This window comes from Camarhynchus parvulus, chromosome 2 (assembly GCF_901933205.1).
Source record: "Camarhynchus parvulus chromosome 2, STF_HiC, whole genome shotgun sequence".
Taxonomy (NCBI): domain Eukaryota; kingdom Metazoa; phylum Chordata; class Aves; order Passeriformes; family Thraupidae; genus Camarhynchus; species Camarhynchus parvulus.
The window spans coordinates 48,577,543-48,595,690 of record NC_044572.1 but is presented as its reverse complement, the minus strand read 5'-3'; the positions used below and the strand labels follow the sequence as shown (position 1 = coordinate 48,595,690).

The 18,148-nt window shown below is 40.3% G+C and overlaps 1 protein-coding gene across 17 annotated transcripts in view; it reads left to right on the top strand.

The window, feature by feature from the left end:
* Positions 1-14,077, top strand: part of ARPP21 (cAMP regulated phosphoprotein 21) — a 197,581-nt gene extending 183,504 nt beyond the window's left edge. For all 17 annotated transcript variants that reach the window (XM_030971413.1, XM_030971420.1, XM_030971411.1 and 14 more), the window contains 2 exons: positions 11,953-12,104; positions 13,263-14,077. In XM_030971413.1, coding sequence (XP_030827273.1) covers positions 11,953-12,104; positions 13,263-13,520 — 410 coding nt within the window. In that variant the 3' untranslated portion in view covers positions 13,521-14,077. The remainder of the gene's footprint in view (positions 1-11,952; positions 12,105-13,262) is intronic.
* The last annotated feature ends 4,071 nt before the right edge of the window (positions 14,078-18,148 follow it).

Below are 18,148 nucleotides of genomic sequence, written 5' to 3'. Positions count from 1 at the left end.
CCACAGCCATGCTGGTGAGCAGCAGCCTGCCCAAGCAGTCCCTGCTCAGAATAGGGGTCTAAGCACTCCACACATATTTTAGTGTACTGCCAGGAGAGTATTGTGCAGTTCTTTTCCTTTTCTTTGGGCAAATCATTTCCCTTGGATGCTTATTTTTCTACCTGCAGTTGTCTTTTCTTTTCAGGAATGCATCATCTTCACTGTAGTGACTGCAGCTATTCCTTGAGGTTTGCACAGTATCTGGCATGGAGGTTCACTCTGGGCTTGTGCTTGTAGATATTTCATCAGTATCAAGAGCTGATGCTAAGATAACAAGCTGATATCAAGAGAAAAGTTGTAGATAGATTAATACACAGGGCTTAACAATTTTTTTTACTCTGACCTGCCATTATTTATTAGAGGTCAATCCAGAAAATCAAACCAGAAGAAATAAATCTGCTGAAATTCAGTAAATCTGAATCAGTGGTTTGCAGCTGGCATGGAAAATCTGATCCTGCTAGTCTTGTATTTGTGCTTTTTTTTAATCATTCTGAATTTTGTTTTGGTGGTTAGCTGTCCCATTGCACAGTTCCTTAGGGATTTACTAAGAAAATCAATAGATATTTCATGTAACAGTTATTCTATGGCCATGGACTGTTTTATGTAACACAATGCAGACATAGACACAGGTACATATGGGCAGTATTGCAGCTGCTCTTCATCTAATGAGCATATCATATGCCAAAGGATTCTGTAAACACTAATGGGTTCTCACATTGGTGTTTTAGTTGTACATTAGCTATTCAGAAACCTCCTAGAGAGGAATTGCAGCAAACCTCATCAATGTAACTGTCTGTGTCTATAGTAAGGGCTAGTACCAGATTTGAATTTGTTTTGGTCTTTAAGCTGTAAATCTCCCTTAAGAGCATCCTATATTTTCTTCAAAATTATTTTTTCCCTGCCCACGGGTCTCAGTTGACTCTCCTTAAGATTGTTGGGATTGGTGGGCAGGTGCTGAGAGCAGGATTATTCCTGGATGATCCTTAGCACTATTTTGGACCTCCCTGTTGTCGTGAGAACTGTGCACCAGCTTGCAATACATGCCTCCAGTGGCTTAGCCCTGTTGGGATGAGAAGGCTTCACCCTTTTTAGAATAATGTAGTGTCCTCCCAGGTCTGGTAGTACCCTCCCTGCAGGCACCTCAGCTGGCTTTGGGCATCTGCAACACTCCAGTGTAAACCCTTACTCATGGTACTGGCCAAGGGGAAACGCTGTCCGAAGCTTGTTTCTCCAAAGCTGTTGAGCCTGTCATTTGATAGCAGGGTGACTTCTTTTTTCTTTTTTTTTTTTTTTCTTCTTTCTTGGTCTCCAGTAAAATGCAGAAGGCTCAGATTACAAAAACAGCTGCACATGCTTTGGGTTAATGCATTTAAGTCAGGCTCCAGGGCCTGGGCAAGTGCCAAGATCCTGGATCAGCTGCTTTACCGGAATTAGGCTGCTGTAATGGAGCCCTGCATTATTGTGTTGCAATTATTTTGGATTGCAGCTGGCTGTTCCCTGTATTTTTTTCACTGAAGTGAGATAAAAAGATTTGTCTTAAAAATAGAATTTTCAGAAACTTTCAGAAGCTTTGAGTAATACACCATGTCTGTAAGATGTGCCCCTCTGTTTATCTTTAAATTTATCTTGAAGGAGAAGAGCAAGAAATATTTGTCATAGTTTTTGAAGAGCAGGAAGAGTACTAAAAGGTCTCAAAACATAAAATAAATGTGTATTGGAAAGGAAATAAAATAAGTGATTAAAGTGTCATATAATTACATGGGTTTAGGTTTTCAGAAAGAATAGATTTATTTTCAGCATCACACCACTTACTAGTAGCAAGTTCTTCTTAAAGCTGTCCCTATAATTTGAAAATCCTTTGTATAGAGAAGTAAAGGAATGGATACAGATTTTAAACTGACACAAAACATTCCTCCAGCCTCGAGTCTCCTGTATTTGTATCCATTCAAGCTCTTTTTGATGCCTGTTTATATCCATTTCTTGTCAAATAACAGCTCTTTCAGGTTCTCCAATTGATAGCAAAAAGTAAACTGAAAGCAGTAATTTATCTTTGAACTGTTCAACTGTGCCCTTCTTCATGTTCTTGTTAATAATGCCAGGTCTCCCAGGAGCACTCTCACACAATTTTATCACATAAGCTTTTTGTTTGACCTTACCTGCTGTTCCCCTGGAATATAAGGGGAGCAAAATAACCCAAAATGCCAGCCTGCCTTAATTAAAGTTTTCGTCTCAGAAGATGTTACAGTATGTGATTTCATTAAGTATATAATGAAATTATTTAATCATACCTCTTACTTGTCTGGGCCTTTTTACTCAGTAGTGAAGTCACAGAGTTTTAATCCAACTCTGTTCAGGTGTGGAAAGGTAACTGAGGGGTGGAGATGCATCTCTAGGTAATTCATAAATTCAATTTACACATGATTTTGCATGTTTGCCCTAAAGATGGTTGCTTGGATTATGGAGTGGAAGGCACTAAATGAAAGTTCAGCACTCTTTGCAACCAATTTTTTCACCCCTGGGACAGCAAGCATGCATACAAATGTTTTTAAAAGATAATGCTATTCCTCATTTTGAGGTTGGAACTTAGCATCATAGAAAAAAGGTAGAAGAATGGGTAAAAGGTAATGGATATTTCTTTGACATATAAGAAGTGCTAAATCTTACATTGTGATATGTGGTGTTATTTCCATCATTTCTCGTTGCCAAAGTCTAAATCACCTCAACAGGAGGCTTTCTACCTCCCAGGTGAACTCATTTGTTTTATGCAGTGACTATTCTCAAGAAAAAGTCTATGCAAAAAGCATTCTATGTTGGCTTTTGTAAAAGTGTACCTTTTTGTAGTTTATATAGGAAAAGCAAAGTTAAAAAGTATGTCTTTGAGGCTCTGAACCTGCGCATCTTTTGGACCAGGAGGGTTTGGTTTGCCAGGGAAGTTGTGTTATTTCCCTAACCTTTTTTTTTCCATTTTGTTAGCAGTGGAGAAATGCCCCCAGTTGGCAGCATTGTCTTGAGTAGCACGTGAAACTATCAATGCTTCAGATACTCTGTGTTTAGGGCTTCTTCTAGCCCCTGGGGCTGCAAAACAAGTAAAACCAAGATTTCATAGAGCTCTTTGAGGAAGAATAAAGCAAGAGGACAAGGAGGAGCAGTTCACCTGGGTAGTTCCTAGAAGAACTTGCCACGTGGGTGATTTCAGAGCTGTTATCCAAAAAAAAAGGAAAAAAACAAAACTCCTAGTGTAGCAGAGTATTTTCATCAGCAGTTTTTACTAAATCCAACAAATAGGTTGCTCTGGAATAATTCAAAATTGCAGGAAATTTATTTCTACAGTTTTATTTCTTCTTCTGAAGCTGGATGAAGACATTCTTGCCCTATTGCCTTCATGAGATTTTTAGCTTTGTAAACCAGAGAGAGAAAGAAGTGGGAGGAAGACAGTCCAACTTCTTTTATCCAGGATTTTTGTTCTTGTGATAATAAATCTTACTGGCTCATATCTTTGATGCCTATACATCTTGTTGAGTTTCTTAATGCAGCTGAATATGGCTCTTTGTGTGTGAGTCTGACAACAAATGTGACTCTTGGTCTGTTACCAGGTTTGGGAAGCATGAGTGTGTTTTTTGCAAAGCTATGGCCAATTTAGGGGCTCAGAGCTGCTGTTCTGGCAGCAATTACGTTTCAAGACTCAAAGTTCAACATCCTGCAGTTTTATAACCTCAGCTCTGCAGAGAATTATTCGAGTCGCTGTCATTGTAATCACTTTAGGAATACATTTGCTGCGTTATGTGTTTCCAGTGAGTGTAGCTGGAGTGCCATTAGCTAAAAATTGTTTTGATCTCACAAACTTGAAAAAATCAATGCCATTAGTTTAAAATTTTGAAAACAAATCTAACATAATAACCTGTAGTTTCTCCTGCAAGCTGTACTGTTGGAGTGGAATGTGCTTTTACCTGAAACGAAAGAAGCCAAACTTGTGTTAAAAGGCTTCTCTTGTTTTTGGAGGGTCTGAACTTGCCAAATGCCATGGGCAAAATGAGTCTGTCTGCTGCTGTTTTTGACATATGCTGTTTTATGTGATACCTTGTACCTCTGTACCTCTTCTGTTGCTTCTTAAGACTTCCTTACTTCAGGCATAGGTATTCTTGTTTGTTTTTTTCTCCCTTCGTATATGTGTGAAAACTAAGTAAAATAATTGCATGGTCTTGTGTTTTGAGGGGAAAGGGATGGAATTTTAGCATTCATCTATTAGGTAGGTACTTTGTCCTTCTAGCTCACACGGTGTCCAGTTCGCACCCAGAAATTATCTGTGATGTCTTCAAGTAGAATATAAAGCTGAAATGTCTTACTAGGTCAAGACATTTTTTTGTGTGTTCCAGAGAGAAAGCACAGTAGGAATGGATAGACCAACTGCAGCCGATTTGCTTTGCAATGTGCTTTGGATTTTAGATCCCAGCTTAACTACAAAATTATTTAAAAAGTGGTTTGAATTTCAGCTGCACAAGATGCAGTTTAAATCTTCAGACTCACACAGAAAATAACACCAGGAGGGAGACCTTAGGTAGTGTGTCTTCTGTGTGAATCTTCCAAACTGCAGACACTCTGGGGTGAGGCTAAAATCAAAATTAGCTTATAGATTAATTTTACGTTCCATGACAATTTAGTCCATCATTTGCAGTGAAACTTGACAGATAATGGTCAACTGCATAATGGAAAAAAAACCCCAAACCCTTTCCTCAGGTGATTGGGCGCCCAATTCTAACACATCACACCTGGACATGAGAAGGCAGCAAGAACACAGTGCCTTGGAGCAGCACTCCTGTAGAGGAAGCAGTGCATAGGGATGGTGTTACAATGTCCATGTAGGAGGTGAAATACCTGGATGCAGTCCAGTACTTGAGTATCTCATGTAAAGTCAGGAGGGACTGATGGACCTCTGAAACAAGAAGGGCTTTGTTCTGGCCACCAAAAACACTTGCCTGGAATTCTTGCTCTCACTTGTGCTCATTATGCGGCTCCCACAACTTGGCCAATTGTCCTATGCAAGATTCCCCAGTTAGGCTGGCTTTCCTCCTGCTTTACAGATAACCTTTAAGGTTGATTTAAGAATCCAAAGGTTCTTTGGGATGCTTAGGGGCGTGGTTTAGTGGTGGATGTGACAGTGTTAGAGCAATGGGTGGACTTGACCATTTTAGAGGTCTTTTCCACCCTAAGCAATTCTGTGATTCAATTCTGTGATTCCATTCTGTGATTCTAAGACAGTGATCTGTCTTGCTGAACAGCTTGCTTCAGTTTTTTCCTCCTTCCAGTTCTGCAAATACTTTGGAATGGACCAGCTGAGAGCTTTTGGTAAAAAAAGAAAGTTGTCAAAAACTTTACTGAATGTACTGATGTATCTATGAGTGAATTGTAGTTCTACAATGACATTTTTTCTTCTCTGATTATAACTTAATCATGGGCATTGTAAATTTGTATTATTAGAAAGTAAAAGCTACATCCATCCACTTAAATACTTTGCCCATAGCTTATTTCAAAAAGTCAAGGAGAATATAGGCTAGTAAAATTGTGGGAATGGATACCAACCATATTCTTCAGTCTACAAAGTCTGCTGAGCGCTACTCCAGCCCAGGCAAAGTAAACTAAAATAGGCCAGAAGTATCCCTTAGAAGATCCATTATGCAAAGGTGAACTCTGCCTGTGGAATGAACTGTGTGGCATTGCCAGCCTGTGGTGAAAGGGAGGAGAGGCTGGGGAGAAGATCCTTTCTCCTGTGCAAAAGATCAGTCCTTTTGCTTGGGAGGCAGGAAAAATGTTAAGAGCCAACTGGCTAACATTTTCCTAAGTATTTCAAATATGGAATGTGTAATTTAATGATCTGACTAATACTGGACAATGAGCACATTCTGATCATTTTTATTACCAGAACTACTTATTAAACGGATTAATATCTTCTAGCAAGATGTCCATCCTCATTTTAGAGGTTTTAAGTGACACAAAAGTTCTTTCAGTCTCAGCAAGGTGCGTCCTTGTTAATTATAGGGTCTGATGAAACTTTGAATTTTTTTTCTAATCCATAAAGTTCTAGGTTTATCTTCCAGACATGTCATTTTATTAGATCATTTTCTGGTCTGTTCAAGAACTATTGTTACGGTTTAACGTCGGCCAACAACTCAGCTCTGTGTAGCTGCTTATTCGTTCTCCCCAGCTGTACAGAGAAGAGAATCAGAAAATTAAAAATGAACAAACTCATGGCTTGAGATAAAAACAGTTTAATAGGGAAACCAAAAGCTGTGTGTGCAGGCAAAGCAAAACAAAGAAACCATTCACCACTTCCCACGGGCAGACAGGTGTTCAGCCACACCCAGGAAAGCAGCCTTCACACCTAAGAGTTATTCAGGAAGAAAAATGCCCACTCTGAGCATTCCCCTTACCTCCCTCCTTGCCTCAGCTTTGTATGCTGAGTATGTTGTCATATGACACAGGATAATCCTTTGTTTGCCTGTGTCTCCTCCCAAATTCTTTGTTCACTCCCAGCCTCCTTGCTGATGGTATGGTGTGAGAAGCAGAACGTCTAAGTGCTGCTCAGCAGTAACTAAAACATCCCTGAATTATCAACACTCTTTTCAGCACAAAGCCAGAACTTCATCCCATACTAGCTACTAGAAAGGGAATTAATTCTACCATGGCCAAAACCAGCACAACTGTCTATTTGCAGGTCCTTCTTTTTCTTTTGAATAAGTTGAGCAGAGTGAGCTCATTAAGCCTTTCAGAAAGAGATGTGCTTCCTGACCAGAAGAATCATGTTTTCAGCTTGGTTCTCAGCTCTTATCAGTTTTGAGGAGCCTTCTGCAAATGTAAGCACATTCTGTGTGCAGAATTTGCTGTTAAAATATTTTCAAGTGCTTCACAGGCTCCACACCAAGAGTTGGTGCTTGTTCTCCTTAGCTTTTTCATGTGAGCTCAAATTCAGTCTCTTCCCAGTGCTCCTGGCAGTTGTTGCAGGGCCTGAACTGGTCTATACTGGGGAAGGGAGGGGAAAGGAAAGGGAGGATGGCATAGGACACTAGAAAGGCACTGCACAGAGCAGGCAGGAGCATGACCAGACTCTGTGCAGCATTCCACCCAGCTCATACCTCTGCTTGAGGTTTCTCTTTTAACTTTCTTTTGGACTTTGCTTGCCTAAACCATTGCAGTGTGTTGCCGAGGTACCTGAATTTTATGTGGCACTACACTGAGTAAAGCAGAAAGGGAGCAGGTGAGCTCTCAGGTCATGCTACATCAAAAGCACTAGGAGTGTATGTGTTTGCATTGGATGGGCATGGATGCAAGGAGTCTGTTCAAATAGAAAGCGTACAATAAGATTTGCAGTTCAGGGACTCTTCCCTGCATTCATCAGACACTCTTTACCCACAGTGCTGATGCACATGTTCCCAACGTTGGTAACATATGCTTCATGCTTCACATCTGAAATGAGCAATGAAACAGTCCCTCCCAACATGAATGTGCCGTTTATGAAGGATGTATGCTGAGGCCAGGAAAGCACCAAACATGCTTTAGTTGCAGCTCTGGGTGACACTACCAGAAAAGGTGTAAAACTGCTGCATTTTGGCTTTTGAGCTGCATAGCCTCATTAGGAAAGTGAAACATTTGTGGGTCTTTCATGCAGTCTTTCTCCCCTGGGATGTTTAAGTTAGATGACGTTTAGCATAGTGAGTCAGGCTGTAAAGGTTCAGAGAATTACCTTGATGATATGATGGCCTCTTCCATTTCAGCTGGAATCCAAGGCTCATCTTTCCTCTGAGGCATTCGTTGAAATTCTGTGCATGATTTGTTCCCCTGGTTGTTTAACAGTGTCTCTCATGTTTGCCCTGATTTAAAAAAATCCTCCTTTGTAGCAGAGATAACATAGAGCAGGATGATATAATTGCAGTAAAGAGGCCCTGGAGCTTGCAGTAATAGGATGGTTCATCTGATGTGTACTGCCATTAGAAAATAACGCACGTATGTGTGTTCTCAGGGGACTGTAAAGAGGCTTTTAGGAATACTCTTCATGTAGTATGAAAGCTAATGAGCAAAAGAGCAAGTGCAAAGAAAACTATTGCTGCATAAGCATGTTGCTACTTCCTGTTCTCACTTTTCTTACACCTGTGTAGCTCCAAAATATCCACCTCTGCCCAGTAATGCCTGGTTTCTCATGCACTGCAGTCAGTTTTCATGACTTTTGAGAATACAGTATTATTTCCATGTCACTGAAAAGTAAATAGCACATGAAAAGCATGGCATGGTTTCAGACTGTGCTGTGTGTGTACAAATTAAGTAATTTTGTTGGAATGGCATTCTCTGGTAGTCTGTCCCTGAGGAAAAAGAAAAAAAAAAGTATATAGTTTCACAAACAGTGCTAAAAGGTTGATGTTAGTCTCAATTCTCCCACCTCCATTATTTTTCCTGGCCAGAGTGCAGAAACATACAAAGATGTCCACATCCAGTAAACACTGGAGGACCTGTTTCAAATATTACCTGGAGAATTTGGACTGTAGTGATAGGAAATTCAGTACAACTGGTTTCTGATATTAACAACTTCTCCTAATGGATTGCCGCTTAGACTGCCAATTGTTCTACTTTCATTTGTGCTGAAACAGAAGCCATGTAGCAGAACAGATACTGGCTTTTTTGTTTTGTCATAGCATTTTTTCTTGCTTATAAAGCTTGTTGTAGATTAAAAAAATTATCCACTTTTTAATATTCTCTATCTCCTCTATAATGTTGGAATATACTTTTGTACTTTTGTACCTTGTCATGTTTTTAGGTTCAAAAGAATGGACAAACCTGCATCTTGCCTCATGTATTTAACGTAATAAAGGGCTTTCAGGTAAAATAAAGTGGCTTTATTGAGGTGCAAAACCTTAAAGAAGATGCTGGGTTTTGACTAAATGCTATACTGGGTTCAACAGCACAGTCTGACATCCATAGCTTCATTTAATTCCAAATGGTACTGATCATAAAAAAAAAAAAGTCCATGAATATTAAGTAAGGAAGAGATGACAAGCAGCATCTTTGCAAAGATACACACAGGCCAGTAAACTTAAACATCCCCATTTCTACTCACAAGTCAGGGCATTAAATATTCAAGAGTACCTCCTTCTGGACAAAGAAGGGACTTACATTCTTGTAAATTCTAAGAGGATTCAGGATACAACCTATTTGTTCCCATCTAATCAAAATGGAAGTATGTTAGGGTGCATGTGAAGTATTTGTATTGGGGCTTTTCTGTGTGGTCAGAGCATTGCAAAAGGCTTAGACAAGGAGTAGGAAAAAGGTCTTTTTCTCACTTTCACTGATGTACTCTGCAGGTTGGGCCAGGGGTGAGGAGTGCACACGTCCTATGGTCAGGAGAAATCACTAAAGTCCTTGAAGAGTGTTGGAATAAGATTTTTGAAATATTAATGCATAGCCCAGTGGACCTCAGCTCTTCAGCCTGTCTCCTTTTCATATTTCTGCACCTTAAACCTGGAGTGGTTATACCATGTACTAAGCAGTGCTTCCCAGTACAGAGGAGATTTTTCAGGGCTAGGTGTTTATCTCTGTGAGTCATTTGAACTAGATGGTCTTTAAGGTCCCTTCCAACCAAACCCATTCTATGACTCTGTTTTTGTAATATCCCCAGGAGATCATGGCAATACATTCATCATACAGGTAGCTACTTCAGATTTTCCATTATTTTTTGTTTCACTTTGATAGTCATGTCTGCACTGGGTCATAAACCTGTCACATGTGGAGAATATGGAACACAAAGCTGAGGTGAAGAGAGAGCTGTGTATTTAAACACACAACAGGGCATTTGCAGTAGTCTCACAAAAGTAATGTTAATGCCATCATATTTACTAGATATAAGAGAAGGGCTGCTTTCTACTTGTCCCCAGTGGTGTCTGTCTCTCTGCAGAGCCCCAGTCTACCACCCTGTGCTGGTGCATTACAATCCAGTTCTCTGAGCCCAAATCCAGTGTTGGATTACATTCCACAAAAGTGTCACTTGATCCCTGGCTCACTATCCATCTATGGTTCTTTACACTTCTGGGATTTAACTTTAACAACTGGAGGTGAGAGGAGATGAATTTCGTGTTACTGTTTCTGCTGTCAGTTGACACCCCTCTACTTAAACTTCTAGTCCTGCAAATACCAGAAGAGCAATGCTAAATTTTTTATTTCTGTGTTTTATCCACCCCCCCCCGCCCATAATTGGTGTACTGGAGCAGAAGAGAACTTGCAATTTTATTATTGCTGTATAAGCCTTCTGTAAACTCAGTAACAGCAGTTCTGATGTTGGTAATTTTTATGACTAAAAAATATGCTGACACAGTGTTTGGGCATAGGAAAAGAGCAAATCTGAATGTATAATAATCTGGTGAGTTAGGGAGATGTTTAATGCTATATCCCAGCCAAGTTAATCACTCATGGAATTTTTTTTTTTTAATTTTGCTCAGTTGACTGGAGACATTAATCTCTGGAATAGCATTTTTAATGCCAAACACTTGACCAGAAATCTCAACATTTCCCTGGCATAAGAACAGATTTAGAAGGAAAGCTATCAACTGACAATAGACCAGCAGAAACAGACATTTGTTACTTTATTTCTCTTACATAATGAAGAAATATCCAGATGATGGTTTTCACTTGTGAAGTATATTGAACTAGGTACTGTATTCATGAATATAAATTGAGTAGACATGACACAATTTTTTCATAGAAAGATGACACAGAGTTTCTCCTTCTGGTAGTTCTTCGTCTGAAATATGCTTATTGTAAAACCATCACTACAGAGTTAATAGTGCACTGCATAACTGCGTGCTAAAAATATGAGTGCTAAAGAACACAGAATGTGTTAAGGAGAAATTATTCATAGGTTTATAATACCTATGTCTGGCCACATTTTTCAAAGGCAGTATCTTTCTGCATATTCCTTTCTTTTCCTGCTTTTTCTGTGAAGTTCTTAATTGCTAAATATCACCATCACCCAACCAGCCCAGTTCCATCTGTCTAGGCTCATTCCCAGGCAAATTTGCATTGCTGCTGAGCAATTTTTTATTTGTGCTTGCCTTCCCATCCGCACTGCTGCCTCATCAGCGGCTAGGCTCTCTAGATCATCTCATCTTTGCCCATTTCTCTGTTAGTCCTAGAGGAGCCATCCCAGCAGAAAATCTGCAATATTGTGGTGACTTTGAACACGGAGTTAGTGACAGGTTAAAAGAGAAGCATCAGCTTCTCATCCTTGTGCAGTGTTCCTACCAAGCAATGGGGAGGATACTCCCTAATTTATTATTTTTCTTACTTTGACACACATGAAAATAGTATGGTGGATTATTACTTTTAATATGCTCTAATTGCATAAAAAACCTTGCAAGTGAGAGCCAGTGTTTATAGAGGTGTTCTTCTTGATTAAATAAAGGCTTCTCTCTTTATATTAAGCTAGGGAGCTGCGTTACAAGGAAGGTAAGAGGGTAAGGTAAGAAATACGACCTGAAAGAAATTGTCAGGTTAGACCATGAAGGCCAAATGCTGATGTCCTTGAAGTTGTTGAGAGTTTTGCCTCTGAGGAAGTAGCCAAAAGACAGTAGCACCCTGTGTCTCTTTAGGACTTTACAGCCCTGTGCTGCAGTCAGACAGTTCTCCAGGTGGTCTCTGCCACAGTGTCAAAAAGCATAAGGAAAGTGTGGTGCCCACTCAGGTCAGCCTGCTAGGGCTGCCAGCTGATGCACTTGTTTATTGCCCTTCAGTTTACATTTCCAGTAACATTTCTGCAGGAACAAGTAACTTTTTAACTAACGTGGGTATAAATGATGGGATCATTTGCTGTACCTTAGAACTGTTGCAGTTTTGCCCCTACAAGCAACAGGGTATTTGAAGATGTCTTTCCTCTTCCAGGTTACCAGCCTGTCCTGCCGAACCAGCAGCAGGGGTTCCAGGGTCTCATGGGAATGCAGCAGCCGCCCCAAAGCCAGAACCTGATGAATAATCAACAGGGGAATCAGGTGCAAGGCATGATGGTGCAGTATCCAGCCATGTCGTCTTATCAGGTATTTAGGAGCTGTAAGGAAAGATGTTTTTTCTTGGAGAATGCTTAATTGAATTAAGTTTTTGCATCACACAGTGCCCTTATAACTTCATTTGGGTAGTTTGTGGCAGGAAGCCTTCTGATGAATATGCTTCTAAGTCAGTTTCTTTGCTTCCTATTTACATGGTTGTAGTACTCCTGACTTTCGTTCTGATTTCGGAATGCTTCAAATGAACTATTTATTACAGCCTGCAGTGAGGGTAATGTCACAAAGAACGAAGGAATTAGACTTCTTCCTGTGAAGAAAATTCATTTTAAAAAATATAAGAACATTGTTCATTTCTTCTCTTTTTTGCCAGTGCAGTACTGTTTCCTGTAATGAAGTTGAGGGCTTTGCCTGATCCAGTTAAAAATTACTCATCTGTGGAGACTCCTGCCAAGGATCTCACCATGTCTTCTATAACAAGCTGTAGCCAGATGGATTATTGTTTATTGGGTTCTGGGGAGAGGGAAGGCAGTGGCTTGATTTTTACCAAGTCCGTAAGTTACCCAGACTTATTTCCCAACCTTTGTACCTAGTTTCCGTGAGATATGCCAAGCGCATGTGAGAGGTGGCCTGTGCTTACACTTCCTACTGGTCCCTCTGGAAAGTTAAGAAACTAAATGACATCTAATTCATTTTAATAGATTGCACTGATTGAGCAGCCATTCCCCTTTTCCCTCAGCTTCTTTGAAAACACTTCAGCGACACAGATGGAAATGAGGGAATTGCTTATGGGTAAAATTTTCCCCTTACATCTTCAGAATTACTATATGGAAAACGTGTTTTAAAGGTTAATGATCAAGTTAAAGGTTTAGACCTTTTAGATGGCCTAGATATACCAGGGTTGAGTCTTCTGTTTGCACTGATCCCAGTATCACAGTAATGCATATTCTACTAGGTCATGACAGAGACACTTTCTAGGCCTAAAAGCAGAGGGACTTGTCTTTAAAACCTTCTGTAACAAAAAAATCCTCAGAGATGAGAACAGTTCCGAGCAGCAGAAAATAGCACATTTTGGCAGAACATACAGTATACTCAAATTCAGCTAGAAGGAATGTAGGGATACTGGGAGCCTACTTTAACTTGCTTAGTAATTGCTATCTTTTCTTCCCTACGTCTTTCCGTATTCCTACCCAGGTGCCAATGACCCAGGGTTCTCAAGGATTGCCGCAACAATCATATCAACAACCAATCATGCTACCTAATCAGTCAGGTCAAGGAACACTTACAGCCACTGGAATGCCTGTCTACTGTAATGTCATACCTCCTGCCCCACAGAACAACCTCCGGTTGATTGCCCCACACTGCCCCTCCAATAACGTTCCAGTTATTTCTGCCAGCTGCAGGACAAACTGTGCAAGCATCAACAATGCAGGGTGGCAGGTCAAGTACTGACACTGTGGCTTAGATTTATGAGGATAGAGGTGCATTATTTGACAAATAAATCATGGCCTTCAAATGAAGAGGAACACAACAGAATAATCAGTTGAGGACACGAGTACTGACAATGCTCAAGTGATTTGCTGCTGGAAAAACCTGTAAAAAAAAAAAGTAAAATAAATTTTGAAAAAAAAATGTTTGCTGGTTAATGGTGCATATTTTTGTCATGTCTGCTAGGTATGCCTTTATAGCTTAGCTAGTGACATGAATTCATTGAGGTAAGATTTTTTCCTACCACTGAACACCACTGTGTAGATTGTAATATCCCCAATTCGGATTAGTTTTGTACTTTGTGTTGAGTTTGTGAAGCTAAAAGTATTTAAAAATATAATAAAATCACATTGTACCAAAGCTGTAATGGAAATGAAAAAAAAATTGAAAACAAAAAGAGAATTACTGAATGGAAGGAATAATTTATATACACTATAGAGTTTTTTTATGGATATATACTGTATTGTAGTGCTTAATCACAATAAAGCTATTTGACCTCATGAAGGAAGGTCATGTTTCTACCACCTGCTTGGTCTCCTCTGTTTCTGAGTGAATTTCCTTTAGTTTCTGCATTGTCTTTTTTCAGGTGAAGCTGATGGGGAATGGTGTTTAATGGGCTTAGAGTTTGATGAGAAGGGAACACAGCTGTGTCTCAGCATGAGGTACCATAACAGCTAAGACCACTTTGGAATTGTAGCATAGCCATCCAGGAAGTACATGAGAAGACCTAGTTGTCCTGTGATATTCCATCCACTGGATGGAAGATCAGTTAATACTGATGTAGCAACCACAGTACCCAGCAATCCTGCTACATAGAGATGCTCCACCCCGTTACTGGTGCTCCAGCTGTAAAGCCATTTTGACAAAAGAAGATGACCCAAGAATCAGATCTGTCATTTTCAAGTAAGTGGGGATGAACAATATATTTGGGACGTTGGCTTTTAAAACACAGCAGTTTGCCAGAAAGTTTTAGAACTTTATTCAGTTCCTGTGGTGGAGTTTTATTATTATGTCCATCTTCACTCAAATACCCAGCTTGTTCTGATAAATTGTTCTTGATTCATAAATGCTGCATGTAGTTCCTCATTTTGCTTCAGTGATGACAACATTTGAGACAAAATTTTGTGTAATTTTTCACTTAAACTTTATTTTTGATCAATTTTGAGCACCTTTACTGTAGTTGAGCAGTCCAGAATTATGCATACACATAATGAAAAAAACAAAGATCCATCTGTGTGTAAAATCTGTTTATGACATAATATGATTTTAGGTATCCAAGATTACAGCAGCCTACATAGCCCTTGATCATTGTTAATCTGTATGTGAAACAGCTTTAATTTTACCTTTAGCATATGTGGCCCTTCCTATGGTTTCCACTTCAGCTGTGGAAACAGGAGCTGGAGGGGCTTCAAATCTGTATTTGAAGGAAACATTTTTCTTTACTATACAATGAAAAGATGTCTTTCAGAGTTCAGTTATTTTTTTACATATGTGTCTTAAAGTGTGGAATCCAGTCCTGTGGGATCATAAGAAAGCCAAACACTGAATTTTATGTAGTGTAATCACAATTCATTTGCTGAGAGACAGTCAAGAGCATGAGCAGTTAAGTAAACACAATTCACTCTTCAATTAGAGGTGAAATGCCTTGAGAGAGACTGCTGATTGATTTTTTTTCTTTCTTTCTTTTTTTCAAATCAAGATTTGAATTTTGCCTGTGACCCTGAGCTCTCATTTCAGATTCCCTGCATTTTATGCTTTATTCCTTTAAGAGTTTCATATACAACAGAGGTTTCTGTCCTAGCATGGATATAATTACAAAATTGATGCTGTGTTTGCTGCTGTGGCATCACTGACAGCTGAATGAATGGATGTCCTCTGTCAAGGCTCCACAGTCAAGCAGGAAGGACCTTGTCCTGCAGGTGACCTTGTGCAGGACAGGTTGTGTGTGCCCAGACTGAAGAAGAGGGGAGGGAGGGGCAATCTCTATGCATCCAGGGTCTGGGATGAAGAGACCCTTTGGTCCCATTTCTTCTCTGACGCACTACTGTTACCTTATAAATCTACCCTCTTGTCAGGGAACAATGGATGAATTGCCTGGTGAAACAAAAATCTGCCCTCAGTGTCATAGATCGATGGCAAACTGGGCTGTAGATGCTCTCAGTAGAGATGGGGAAGGGACTCAAAAAGGAAAGCCTAGGAATCTTGCCTCTGTAGACAGGATTTCCTCATGTCCTTAGGCTGCTCTAGGTCATGTCCCCTTGGCAAACAGCATATCCCATGCCTGATCATGGCCATGCTTTCCCATGTTACCTGTCTGCTGGCACAATGACCACCTGGTAGAAAACACCTACTGAGCTGTGGGAGCAGGGATCCCACTGCCTGACTTCTCTCAGCCTGGTGGCAGCAGCAGCTACCTGCATGTTAATGTGCCTTCCTGCTGATAGGAGACTTGAACTTTTTCTGTGAAATTTAATTTACAGTTTTGGTAGACGGTCACAGTCACAGGCACCCACCCAAAATAGCTTACATCCTCTAATTGTCTCATTCACCAAAAAGTTTGAATCTCCTTAGGCATATCTTGTATTTGCAGGGTTCCCAAACAAAGGAAGGAATGGTGCATCTGACTCCATGTTCTTAGAAGGCTAATTTATTATTTTATGATACTATATTATATTAAAGAATACTATACTAAACAATATTAAAGAATACAGAAAGGATACTTACAGAAGGCTAAAAAAATAATAATGAAAACTCATGACTCCTTCCAGAGTCCTGACACAGCTTGACTGTGATTGGTCATTAAGTCAAAACAATTCACATGAAACAAATGAAACAACCATCTGTTGGTAAACAATATCCAAACACATTCCAAAGCAGCAAAACACAGGAGAAGCAAATCAGATAATTATTGTTTACCTTTTTATCTGGGGCTTCTCGGCTTCCCAGGAGCAAAATCCTGGCAAAGAGATTTTTCCAGAAAATATGGCGGTGACAAGCATATGAGGATACTGAATCTGTTCTCCCTCAGCTATGGAGAATGCCCCAATAATTACAGTATTATGTATGTGGGGGAGCCATCTCACGTGGTGGTGTGTTGTATTTGCTTTTAGGTAATTTTTCTATATCAAGTGAAGCAAAAAAAGATTGTCTAATTTTTAATTATACTATATTTTCAAGTCTTTATCCTATTTTTTGTTCTTTAGTAAAATATTCTGAGCTGGATTGCTTAGCACCTTTCTGCTATTAAGAGATGTTTCAGCATTATCAGAAGAGGAGGGAATGAGGAGGAAAAAAGAAGTGATGTGAATACATATAGCAGAAATGCATAGGTGGAGCTCAGTGCTTTTTCCTCAGTCCTTTGAAATATTTGTAGGCAATCTCTGTAAAAGGAGCGTTGTGGGATTCACATGGCCAGACAAAGCAATTCAGGAACTGGTCACCATGAGTTCAGAGTCCAGCTTACAGTAGTGAAATTGTTTACAGGACATGTGCCTCTCCTGTGGGGATGCTCTGTCTCTGTGGGCTTGTTTTTGTCTAGTCTTCCCTTGGAATCTGGCAGACTCAGGCAGCTGCTCTGTGGCAGCCCTGTTGTAGTGCTAGGGACTGTTTGTTGCATTTTTCCTTTGCCTACTGCATACTTGCCTTGTTAATTGTATATTGCTTTCTCCTCCTTTTTTATATTCTATAGCTGATGGAAAGTTCTGCCTAGGCCCCATACATATTTAATTTGCCACTCTTTTTTTCTAATTTGTATTGCACTGAGAAACCAAAGAGGCATATCCTGAATTAAGCTGACTCTGTTGGATGACACTGATCAGCCTTTTGGATGGCTCTTATTCATTTGGGCTGTAATTTGCAGGGGCTGTACATCCTGACAGAAACCAGATGCCATTTGCTATTGTTTTGCCCTTTGTGCTGCCCAAGAAGTCAATGATTTCCTTCTAAAACTGTATTCTCTTATGTTTCTGTTTAACTCTGGGTGGAAAGCTTCCTGCGCTGAAGGAAGGCTGCACAAATTATCCCAGCAGCAAGGAATGGGAATGTGCGGGGGGATGTAGAGTAGCCAAAGAATCTTGCTCTCTGCCCTCTTAGCTGCTCCGTAGCATGAGGACATGCCCTGACACGGCCACTTAATGCTTCAATACAATTGTTTCCCTTGGGGTCCCTGAAATGTGCACAGGTCAGTGTCCTTTCAGCCCGTCTGTTCAGCAGTCTGTTGAGTTGTGCCCACGTTTCCCCTTTGGGCCAACAGCAGAGAAAAGTTTCCTCCCTTAATGCTCAGTGCAGAGGCTCTGATGGAAGATGATTCCCAATCCAGGCTTGGGATTTTGGCATGCTGTCCCTCAGAGCTCCTCTTGACTGGTAAGGGAGAAGAAGAGTAGTCCTTAGTCTTCCAAAGTGTCCCACTCATGCTTAGCCCAGGGACCGTGCTTCAGAAATGCTCACAGCTGCAACACCTGCTTAGCTCATGTTGCCTAAAACCACATTTCTGGTGTAGGTCATCACCATCCTTTTGGGCAGGGGCCAGTTTTGGGAAAACAATGAGGGAAGCTCGGACTGGTGCTTCAACAGCAACCCTACAGGCTGCAAGG